The sequence below is a fragment of the Mytilus californianus genome, unplaced genomic scaffold (assembly GCF_021869535.1).
Source record: "Mytilus californianus isolate M0D057914Y unplaced genomic scaffold, xbMytCali1.0.p SCAF_1, whole genome shotgun sequence".
Lineage (NCBI taxonomy): Eukaryota > Metazoa > Mollusca > Bivalvia > Mytilida > Mytilidae > Mytilus > Mytilus californianus.
Window position 1 is genome coordinate 72,457,959 of NW_026262581.1, and position 13,293 is coordinate 72,471,251.

The 13,293-nt window shown below is 31.8% G+C and overlaps 1 protein-coding gene across 1 annotated transcript in view; it reads left to right on the top strand.

Annotated features, from left to right (window-relative positions):
• LOC127723700 (protein jagged-1-like) overlaps positions 1-10,563 on the top strand; it is a 30,881-nt gene extending 20,318 nt beyond the window's left edge. The window contains exons 6-10 of the mRNA XM_052230454.1: positions 1,263-1,382; positions 2,206-2,863; positions 6,795-6,972; positions 7,478-7,584; positions 8,916-10,563. Of these exons, the coding sequence (XP_052086414.1) occupies positions 1,263-1,382; positions 2,206-2,863; positions 6,795-6,972; positions 7,478-7,584; positions 8,916-9,072 (1,220 nt within the window). The 3' untranslated portion in view covers positions 9,073-10,563. The remainder of the gene's footprint in view (positions 1-1,262; positions 1,383-2,205; positions 2,864-6,794; positions 6,973-7,477; positions 7,585-8,915) is intronic.
• Positions 10,564-13,293: the final 2,730 nt, after the last annotated feature.

The window sequence follows — 13,293 nt, forward strand, 5'->3', positions numbered from 1 at the left end:
ACTCAAATAAAACTGAATGCAAAATAAGGTGTTACAGAAGAACAAGCAGGTTTTGTTCCATATAACTTCTCTTTTTGTGTGCAACATCATTCTCTCAATTTTAGGACAGTTGGTATACTAAAATTTTAATAAGGCGCACACCACATATTCTTGGTCCTTATTCCTATCCACGTTTAAATTTAAAATTGATGTACACCTGTGCGAAGGAACTATTTTGTTTTAAATATGTTCTACTTTCCAGTATGTTCTTTTTTGACCGGGCCCCATTAGGTGGTGTAATTTTTACAAAGTCTATCCAAATTATTTTTGAAAAGAATTCCGCTCAAGCCGATGCTAGGGGCCGTCTGAAACTTGCAGTGAGGTGAGATTTTTTTGCTCCGTGTTGAAGGCCTCACTGTGACATTGAGATAAAGAACAGCAATAAAAGCGCTGTTCATTGGCTTTTTGTGTGTTTTTTTTTTTAGCTCTGCATGTACTGATTTTCTGTCATGACTGGATACCCCATATCCTTTGTTTTTTTATTATATATACAAGCAACACATCCTTTTGAGATTTAAAATATAACAATATGCAATAATTTTATTTCAATATAATAAAAGCTTGAACACAAAAGTCTATGACAACGTGTTTTTTTTAATTCTAAAATGCATCGTATGAATTATACTTATCGTATTGATAAAACACTATACGATTTAATAGAGTTTAAAGCCACGTTTGAGCAATCAACAATACAAAAACCCACCCATCCACTTCATTGACATGTTTTCAAATACGTTTTGATCATTTTTGAAGGATGAACGGTGACCTTTAGTTGCTTAAATCCACTTCATTTGGACCCTGCAGGATAGCTGTCTCGATTATAGATGTATCTTATGCAGCAGCATATGATCAACTCATATCTATAACAGTTTGGGTGGAATTCCAATGCCTAAAACATTTTATGTCAGTTGTTAATGGGCGAGTGCGGTTAAGAATTTCGTGTTTGACCGAGACAGGGGTATGACCTTTGTTAGTTTTAAATTTACTTCTTTCGGTTAGGTATTTGTGTATCCCTTAAAACACTTGGGGGTAAGACCTCCTACCAACAAATTCATATTTAAGAGAAGACTATCCAAGTTGTGATCACAGTAACATACAACATGTTTAAATGAAACCTACTACCATTTATGATTGTCATGATAGCACTGTAACATATGTGAATTACTGTCAATGAGAATTAAAGTATATTGTTAAAACCAACATTATATTGTCTCTCTTTACAGGTTGGAGTGGCCAATTTTGTGATGAAAGCAATATAGATGAATGTCAGTCTTGTAATGTGTCTCAGACATGTATAAATACTCCTAGCGGTTATGGTTGTGTATGTCCCGATGGTTTTAAAGGTATTATAACACGATTTGAATGCCAGTATACTAGATGGCATAACGAAAATAGTGATAATTTTCAAAAGGTTCTCACCCTGTTCACCAAATAGTCAATTAATGAACTAACCTTCAAGCAAATTAATCAATAGAAGTAAAACACAGTACATTTCTTAAATAAAAATTTAATATTTATCAGAGACCAATTAAAATAAGATTTAAATGCAATAAATCACAACGAATGATGACTTTTCTATACGTCAGCATTTTATTCCAGAGAGAAAACATGCATTATTCGACCATCTTGATCATAAACAAAAACAAGCGTTGCTTGACTGTTATTGATGTAAACCTGACATTCTTCTACCGTCATATTACATACTGAAAAAAAGCATTCCAGGACCTCAATTATTATTGTAGGACGCAGATAGTGTCCGTGTGGAAACAGACTTACTTCGCAAGAAATTTCGCCAGACAACTTTGTTTTGTAATGAAATAGTATAATCATTTTATGTATATCCAGTATAATATTATCATTTTATGTATATCCAGTATCATATTATCATTTTATGTATATCCAGTATCATATTATCATTTTATGTATATCCAGTATCATATTATCATTTTATGTATATCCAGTATCATATTATCATTTTTTTATGTATATCCAGTATCATATTATCATTTTATGTATATCTAGTATCATATTATCATTTTCAGAGAAAATGCGTGATACTCACAATGTCTTTGTTCTTTGTAATTTGCAGGTCAAAATATCCCGGTTAATAATGAGTTATCTTTTCATATTTCATAATAATTATACATAGTTATTTTAATTTCACAGGCTATAATTGCGACGAATCTATTAACGCCACATGTAAGCCTGACACATGTATGAATGGCGGCACGTGTAATATAGTTCGGGGTCATGTGATTTGTGATTGTCCCCATGGATTTATTGGTCTCACTTGTAACATGGAATTTGATATGTGTGCTGATATAAGCTGTCAAAATGGCGGAACGTGCATGATAAAACATTCTGATTTTTACTGTCGTTGCACTTCTACATTTACGGGAAAATACTGTGAAGATAAATTGGAGTCAAAGATCATGATGATTTTATCCACTCCTACAAACGAAACAATCGAACCTGTTTCCTCTGCACTTAATTCAACCGAATTGACACATATAGACGAAACTACTTTTAACACAACCAATCAAACGGTTGACAATGCAAACAATAAAACAGATATTGTAAAATCTACAGAAACAACAACATCTTTATCTAGTACGACTATGCCAATAACGTCAACAGTCAAACAGAACATAGAAACAACAACTGAGACAATCACCAGACCTTACCTGACTGTTAGAGGAAGGGTGGATAAAAATAATAGAGAAATCGTTGGGAAAGGAATTAGAAATTTATTGTATGATTTAATGAAAGTAAAAGACCAGCTATATTTGAGTATCCAGTATAAGGTGAAAACAACATCGGTAGGGTAAGTTGTTCTTTTATCCTAAGTTCTTCCTATCATCCGGTTCTCAAACTGATTTCTAAACCGAACTAGGTCGCTGTGTACGTTATAACATTTGTTTTTTCGGAAACCGATATATAATGGGGCGATTTGCCAAAAATTTGGATAGACTATGTTATAATATACAACTGTTAAAGAGTTGTATCAAAATAAGAAAAATATAAATGAACATCCTCGTTCATTTCGTTTAAATAATAGATTGTTACGGCTAGACAAGTAGACAGGTGTTCCTTCATTCCATGAACCAAAAACAGACCTACACTGACAAATTATACATCTGATAACAAAATATTTTTTTTAAATAGTATACTAAGAGATGAAAATGATTTCGCATAGAATGAAAGACACGGAATAGTTTAAAAAATATTTCACATGCGTGTCAGAACTGTTTGCGAATAAAGTCTTTTTTTTCTTAGCATATATCTGCAGTTTTGAAGGACCTTTCAAAAACAGATAAAAGATTGGTAACCGACCAATATTTTTTTTAAAGCTTGAAATTAAATAACATCGATCATTTACTCCTTCTGGATTATAATAGTATGTGTACTAGTCGGTGTATTTCTTTCGCACATTAGAAACAAATTATGCTCTTTTAAGGAACATGTACAATGCATACGGTTTTTACTTGCATTATTTGTATTGCATTTTTACTGTTCTTTCTTATTTAAATCTAACTTTTATACATACGTTTTTCAATTCATATTGTTTGATGCATATTATTACTGATATTTATTTACAGCAAACGATTTAATTAAGATTTATTTCAGATATTCGACCGACTCGAGTATTTCAAAAGAGAAAAGAAGAAAACATTGTTTTTCTTACCCAATGTTATTGCAATACTTTAAATATAAAACATCATATTCTAGGTATAAATTAAAGGATCAAAACCAACCTCCAGGTTTGGTCTGGTTGCTAACAAACATGCAGTTTACGTTAACTTTCTAAACTTAACATCCGTGACGAAGTTAATCCAGAAAAAAGCTAGAAATTTTGATATTGTTTTTTTTATACTGCAACGATGCTATGTTTTCGGTAAAATACAGACATTGACTTGCAAGACATATCTTTCATGCGACTTAAGGAATATAGGACATATCTTTAGAATTGAAATATGACATAACGACGTGTTGCTTCGTAAAATTCCTGTTGATGGTAACAATTCTTCATTTTCAAGAATAATGTTCGTATAAAGGAAACATAAAACATGCATTTTCCTTTTTTTGGACATCGATGATCCTTTGGTACCGTCTTACCGTGTTTATATATTACAACTCATGTGCTAGGTCTGTAGTGACGTTATGGATTTCAATGAGCGTAATCTATATATAACTGGCAAATTATTAAGTCAGGGATTTCGTTACCACAAATTACATTAAACCTTTATTAAATTCTTTCATAGATTCATAGATTTGGTTTGCAAGTGTGGCTGTAATTATAGAAAACTTATCTCAAACGGCATAGCACATCCTAATTTTTACGGGAATGTTGTTTGCCGAGCCCGGAAATTTAGATACGAGCCGGGAAAACTTATCAATCCTTTAAATAAACTTATCATAAAAGGTTACCAATGCAACACTGTAATAAGATCTTTGAATATTGTTTTTATTGTATAAATATTGATTTTATTATCAGTAAATTAAAAACATACTGAATATTATTGTTGTACACATATACACATTCACTGTACTACAATCTGTCCATAGCTATATTTTGGCATTTTACAAGCTCATGTTTTTTCTGACTGTTAATGAAGACTTTACACTAAATCCATTGGATGTTGGATGTGTACTGATTGATATTTAAGTCTAAGATCGTGATTTTTTTATTAATTGTTATTGTCAGCCTTTGAACTAGCTGTCAGTGAAAGCGAGTACTCTCAGATCTTTACTTAGAATCTTTTTTTGTTGTGGAATGTATTGGTACGTTGACACGTCCGGTCTGTATTTCGTTTGATGTTTTCTGTATCGATCTGATGAGTTAAGTCCTTTTCAACTGATTTTTATAGCTTGTTTTTGTGTTGTTCTGTTACACCAATATCCCAGGCTATGGGGGAGGGTTTGGCGCCAGCAAACTAGTTTACCCCACCACATTCTATGTGTGTCTGTCCCAAGTCAGGAGCCTGTAACTTAGTGGTTGTCATTGGTTCATGTATGACATATTTGTTTTTCGTAAATTGTTTTGTTATTAACTAGGTCGTTAGTTTTCTCAATTGAATTGTTTCATATTTTTTATGTCGGGGCCTTTTAAAGCCGACTATACGGTATGGGGTTTTCTCATTGTTGAAGGCCGTACGGTTGTCTATGATTGTTGAAATCCACTTCATTTGAACTTTGGTGGATAGTTGTGACATTGACAATCATACCACATCTCCTTCTTAAGTAAATGCAATGCTCGATTTGTGAATGTTTAAATTTAAGGTAAAACTGTTGAAAAGTTGAATACAATTGATAAATTGACAACAACTAACTCGGTCCTTAGACAATGATTAGGTGCATTATATATTAAGATGTTTTTGTTTTCGTGGTATTCTTGATTTCTTCTGTAAAATTAAGTCCCTTTTTTAGCTCACTTGGCCTTTTCTCATCAGTTGGCGTCCGTCGTCCGTCGTCATTAACTTTTATAAAAATGATCTTCTCTGACACCACTGATCCAAATTTAACCAAATTTTACCCATATCATCATTAGAGTATCTAGTTTACAAAATGTGTCCGTTGACCCCGCTTTCCAACCATAATGGCCGACATGGTTAGAAATAGAACATAGGGGTAAAATGCAAGTTTTGTCTATTATCTTGAAACCCACTATAAATAGAGAAAATCTGACAAGGGCTCTTAAATGACTAATTATACCAACTTTTAAATTTTTGTCTATTATCTTGAAAATTATAATGGATAGAGAGAAACTTTATATAGCAAAAATAATCAGCAAGATAAGTTCTACAAATAAGCCAACATGGTTTAAATCGTCTGTTGACCCCTTATTGGGGTTGTTCTCTTTAATAACAATTTTTGACATTTTTTTGGCGTTGTTGCCTACTATCTGAAAAACTATATTAGATAGATAGAAACTTAAATAAGCAAAAATGATCAGCAAGACTAGATCAACAAAGAAGAGATTTTTGTCATGAATTCTATTCTATTCTACAAAGATGGAAAGTATCCATTTTTGAAGATGCACATAGACCTAGGTCAGCGACACAGGCTCTTTAGAATTTGCTGAATTTTCTATGAAATGTGGAAGTGGTCTTTTTATTCAAATATCTGTCGGACAAGCCTTTCAACTATACATATGGTAAATTGCAAAAAAAAACCAAAAAAAAACATGATTTGTTACTTCAACCTTTTTGTCATATATAGTTCCTTCATATGAAGGCTTTGTAGGAACATGCGCAGAAGTGTCTTATATTTTTGGTAATTCCTATTATCATTTAAGGTGAGAAAGGTCAAACAGCAGGTTGTTTCTACACAAATAGGTGGAATAAACATATTTGAAAGTCACTCCTTCTTCTCTACGTAATGTTTGTGTAACACTTAACCATTAAAATATAGACTGCTTTTGGCAATATTAAACACCTAGTAGTAGGTACTTTGAATTACATAGATATAAGAAGATATGGTATGAGTGCCAATGAGACAACTCTCCATCCAATATTTGTTTTACCTGAAACTACCACATAAATTTAAACAAAATTAAGATTTTCTTCATTTTTCTAATACATCTTGAGTTTCCTGACGCTTTGTAAGATTAATACTTGTTTTTGTTTGTATTAATCATTTAGTAAAAATACGCAAAAAACCCAACTATTTCTAGACAATTTATGGTTTTCACTTTTTCAATTGTCGCCTGGAATTGGTAAAATTATAACCAAATCTTATCATTTCATTTTCATTAGGGATATTGTCAGCGAAATAATCATAATGTCAGCCAAGGATGGACATCATACAGTAAACAGTACACTTATACAGCATATTTTTGACGAAACACCGACGGAAATCATCGAAAGTCATATACATATGCCAATAGTACGAGCAAAATCTTCTATTGCTCACTTACACGAAGTTGATCCTCATGTATGTATTTATTAATCATAAGTCTGGATTGCAATTGATACATAGTTATCGAACGTGTGTATATTGCTTTGCCAGGTCACGATGTGACAGACAGCCTTTTTTCGGTTGTATTAACGTGTCCTCCTATATTAGCTTGTTCTAAATATTATGTGGTTTTTTTGGGGCATAAATTGATTCCAATCATATCATACCACCATTTTACACTACACAAAGTAATTTAATATAAGTTCCCCCTTTTTATATTATCGGTAATTGCAATATATCTCAGATTTTATGTAGTCCTATTAATTTTGCAAGTGAATGTGCTTTTCTGTTGTATAAATAAACTCATCATATAAATACCAGGATTATAATTTTGTACGCCAGAAGTTTGTTTCGTCTACAAAAGACTCATCAGTGACGCTCTATTAATAAAAGTTAAAAAGGCAAAATAAAGTACGAAGTTGAAGAGCATTGAGGACCTATTGAGGACCCGATATATTGTTATGTTAATAATTTATTCCAGAAAAACAGTTTTATGCATGTATACTGGTACGTTGTGGTCATACTAGTTTTGGTTGTTTGCTGTTTAATTATAGCTGTGGGAATATTTATATGCTTCAAACATAAAAAGTAAGTACATTGAGTAAGTGTTATTCTAATATTTATAGACTATTATCAAAAAAGCATATGGCAAACCACATACCGAAATTAAAAAAAACCAATACCTATCAATCAAAATTATAATCAAAAGAACATGAACAACCAAAATTTAACAGGGAAACATTAAACACATCTTTCTATTATTAGCATGAACAAATAACACCTTTATGCAATTATTATTTCACACAAAAAACGGGAAAACAATATAGCAATTGCACAAAACATCCAAGTTATTGAAAGGTTCTAAAAGAGGGACGAAAGATACCAGAGGGACAGTAAAACTCATAGATTTAAAACAAACTGACAACGCCATAGTCAAAAATAAAAAGACAAACAGACAAATAATAGTACAGATGACACAACATAGAAAACCAAAGACTAAGCAACACGAACCCCACCAAATCTGGGGGTGATCTCAGGTGCTCCGGAAAGGTAAGCAGATCCTGCTCCACATGTTGCACCCGTCGTGTTGCTTATGTTATTACAAATCCGGTAAATAGTCTAATTCGGTAAGTCACATTCGTGAAAAGGGAGGGTATTGTAGTTACGACATAAGGAACATATCCGATATCATCTGTGAAACAGTTATTCCATAACGGTCAACCAACTCGTGATGGCGTCCGTAAAATTTATGAAGGGATGACCTCAACCACTTGGAACTCTTGGTTTAAAAACTTCCTTGTGAGCAGCAATCATCTATCATGGAAATCATGATAGGAAACACAAGCCCGGGAATATCGTATCAATTGGGAGATATATACTCCGTATGCAGGCGTTGCTGGTATGTTGATACATAGAAACGGAAAGTTCATAATTGGGAAGCTGAAATCATCTCTTTTGTCGTAAAGTTTTGTTTTCAACCGACCCTCGTTGTCAATTTCTAGATGTAAGTCAAGATATGAGGCAGACTTAACTGTATCTGTAGTATCCTTTATCTCTAGTTCGATGGGATAGATTCGTTCAACATAGTCACCAAATTTTGTATTATTTAGTGAGAGAACATCATCTATGTAGCGGAACGTAGAGTTAAAGGATATTGCTAACTTCTTCTAAATTCACTTAAATCATCAATCGTACCCGATCGTTATTGTGAATCACTTTAAAGTTTTGTTTTTAAATTATTCAACAAGATTTAATTTTTATCATTTAATATAGCAAGCGTTGCGGTGTCATTTCAAACTCTACGTTTATTGTTGAAATTATATTCACGTTAAATCCACATTGTTGCTCATATATTAATATGAGAAATAGCATAAAGAATATTGTACTTCATAATTTTCTTGTATTTTTGATTATTTAAGATTAGCTGAACCTAACAACAAAGAAGAAATACCAAATCAAAATCCAGGAATAAGTCAACCAACTTCATCACAGTCGTTTGAGAATTCACTCTACTTTGAAGTGAAGAAAAACAATACGCAGAATAATACAAACTTAGCTTATTCGTCAGTGCCATAGAACGGAGTTTGGATAATAGTGCCGAAAGAAATTAATCGTTTTATAAGTTCATTAATCGATATAAATGCAATGCCTATTGCCGTTTTTTATTCCATTAAATATATTGAAAGACATCGGTAACAGTGGTTTTAATATAATAATTTCAAAATTGTCTACATGTATAGACGATTGTTTCTAAAGTTGTTACCGTTTCAGGACTTCGGGTGATGTCGTTTTATTTACAATAATGAAGCATTAAGAAATCAAATGATATTCATTGAGATTTGGAACTTTGAATAAATCCGGCAGAAATTTAAGGACGCGGATCATAAAAAAAGGTTTGATACATCAAGTTTAAAATTTTCTCTGTGATTATATTGTTTGCTTTTTGTCTCGCGTATTAAAAAAAAACATAATACTTTAAACCAATAAAGTATCAAACCACGGCAACAGCCCTACCTTCATGAATTTCTTTTTTTAAATCCTCCATGAATCAGAACTAGATGTCACGTAGAGTTGTAACAGAGAGCCGAAATAGACCATGTCTGTATAGTTAAGAGATATTTTGTTATTGTACTATCCAGATTTAATAAAGTAGATTTCCTTTTTGTTTATTATATTCTATAGTACACCAACAAGAATTCAGAGTATATCTATATCAATGACATGTTTGTTTCATATTGTTTATGTGTTGCATAGGTTTTTGAAAAATATCATTTTAACTCATCCTATACGTATCACTTATGTGTATAGATGCATTCCGCTTCTTAACAGTGAATTCTTAAATAGCTACATTACAAACATTTAGTAACGCGTTGATGTTTTTTCTAGTTTTGGAAGACAATTCGAACGGTTTAAGAGTCGGGTCTCACAGTACAATTGCATTATAGGTTATCACATACATATCTGAAACAGTCATTTAATTTTACACTGTATTAAAATGTTTACAGTATACTTACACATACTATTACTAAATGTATATACTTTTCTGTATAAGTTTTAGAAAATTTGGTCTTTGTGCTCTATTTCTGCTAAGGATATTACCAAAGATATATAGGTTTAGAAGCTAGATGGGGACATTTTCGGAGCTGCCAGACAGAATATTAACTAGTAATATTTGTTTTTCTGTCATGGAAACTGGTATATTTTGGGGAATTAAAGAAATTTTTCATAATTATAAGGAATTCGAAAAGATTAATAATATTAATAAATGACAAGATTTGAAACTGTACTGTTAAATGATATATACAGTTAACAATAATTTGAATCCACCATATATTGATAAATGTTGCTACCTGTCTGTATGTTTGCTTTTGTTGCCCTCTTAATTTGAACTGCAACATGTACGCTTGTAATGTGGTTTTTGATTTTTACAATATTTATAATTGCCAAATTGATACAGTCAGAAAGAACATATTTGTCATGATATAACATACATGTATTGGTTTATATAAAAAAAATATGACATTCTTAAGTAATACATGTAGCTTTTCAACAACAACAAAAAAATAATGGATGACAAATTTAGCACACCGTTATCATGGTTATGTTAGGAAAATTTCGAAAAACACTACTCATAATTATGAAAAATTTCGTTAATTTCCCAAAATATATCAAATATTACTACTAAATTTTTCTGTCTGGCAGCTCCAAAAATGTCCCCATCTAGCTTCTAAACCTATATATCTTTGGAAATATCCTTAGCAGAAATAGTGCACAAAGACCAAATTTTCTAAAACTTATACAGAAAAGTATGAACATTTAGTAATAGTATGTGTAAGTATACTGTAAACATTGTAATACAGTGTAAAATTAAATGACTGTTTCAGATTGCATTGTTGCCTTTCAATTGTTGATAAGCAACATTGTGACACGAAAAAGTTGACTGCAACAGTGAATATAAGTAATGGGAAATAGTGAACTGCATCAATTTGCAAGATTATATATGTCTATTCAAAATCTTATATGTAAACAAGTTAGAAAAGATTAAAGTTTCATGTACCCAACGACATTATTTCAAATATTCGATAAATAGCATTGAAACCTAGGGAAAAGAGAAGAAATGGCCGACATATGATACTTTATATTAATGTAATGGACTAAAATGTTCATAGTATGTGAAACATATTGTGTGTTTATGTTTATGAGCTTATGAATTTTATTTCTGTAACCGTTGCTTAAATACATTATTATTTAAGAATTCTGTCTCAAGTAACTGTTGATTTCATTACACAGTATAATTCACTTTCTAGTAATATGATTCATTAATTGTAAAAAAAAATATTTATATTATATGTGCAAATGTTTTACTTTTTTATATAAATATTATTGTAAACAAAGTTGTAAATCTGTTTTCTCTATTCTTTTCACGTAATGGTGTGTAATTTGTACGTTTTTGTACTAGTTTTATTTATTTTTCCTAGCTCGTTAGTCTTTTGTTTAAATCATTGTTTTTTTATGACCTCCACTATTTATTATTGCTTGTTTGTTACGTGTTAGTAATTACCAGAAGTGTTCGGAAGGGACGGCAGCACAAATTTGTATCATCATAAAGACACATCAAAAGATTTTTGGGAACTTTGAAAAATGTGTTCATTTTGTTTTCCTTGTTGAAATAGTTAACTGTTTTTATAGTGATTAAGATTATATTACAATGTTGACTGATGAACCCCAATTTTGGACATTTTTATCTATTATGTCTGTTTGTTTTGCTCACACCTTGTTGTCAATATAATGGAATTCTATGCGACTGTCATACAAGTGAGAGGTTTAGCTAGCTATAAAAGTTGTCAATATAATGGAATTCTATGCGACTGTCATACAAGTGAGAGGTTTAGCTAGCTATAAAACCAGGTTTAATCCACCATTTTCTACATTAGGAAATGCCTGTACCAAGTCAGGAATACGACAGTTCTTTTCAATTCGTTTGATGTGTTTGAGCTTTTGATTTTGCCATTTAATTAAGGACTTTCCGTTTTGAATTTCCCTTAGAGTTCGGTATTTTTGTTAGTCTACTTTTTTCAGTTGATGCCATTTTTATTGTCCAACCCCGGTGTTCAAATATGTTTACCTGAGTTGGGTACACAAATTAGAAAGCTATTTCCCCGGAATTAAATACTTCCGTTACACTTCAACAAACAGACGATGAAATGGAACCCAGTCATGAAACCTATGATGCAAAGATAAGTTACTATGTAATATATATAACGAATATAAGTTTGTAATTATGCCTTACAACGCAATATTTGATGAGTTGATACCACTTATGCTGTTAGCAGATATTTGCTTTTCTCTCCCCCTTACCGTCATCACAATCGCAGTGAACATTACAAAATTATATGTGGTATCATATGAAAACAAAAGTAAAAAGAAGTAACTTTAACCAGTCATATATGGATATAAAAACAAAAAGATGGGGTGTGATTGCATATGAGACATTTCTTTACCAGATACCAAATTACGTAGAAGTTAACAAGTATAGGTCACCGTATGACACATTTCACATGCAGCCATACATAACTCAGAAAGTTTAGCTTATTTAGACAAGAGTCTGTATGTGGCAGAGACAAATATTTATTGTTACACTTTTTGACAGTTAATGCACTACAATGCATCTCTTAGTTAACCGTATGCCCCATTAAGTTATATACCTACCCTTCTGCATTATCATTCTATTTTGTCTGTTCATGGCATTAAAATTCACCAAAATAAATGTGTATGAAAATATTAAACTATATTATAAATTTGACCTTAATCACAGGCAATAGTAGTTTGCCGATATTCAAATATCGTTAATCCATTAAGAATATACTAGCTTAGATTAAAAAACCTCCATGAAACTGCATAAACTTCAAATGGAGCAAGACCAGATGCGTCGATAGGGTAAACTTCACCTGCTTTGCATGAATTACCCGCCATGCAAATCTTCACTCAGTCAAATTTTCACAAAAGGGAATTGTACACAATCGGTAAATTTACACACAGATCATATGACTTTTCTTGTACCCAAAGATATAAGACCGCGGAAATTTCGCTTTTTAGTTGAAAAACACACATATTTAATGACCGTGAAAATTATTCTCATAACCCCGCTGGGGCAGTTTTTGTGTTTGGAGCACACTCTTTTGAATGAAGTCAGTATAATGCGCTTGTGTAATATGTCAATTGAGATATGTAGACACCATACGAACGAGTGGAGGGTATTTTACTGCCGAAAATTGAAAGTTTAATGATGGGAAATAG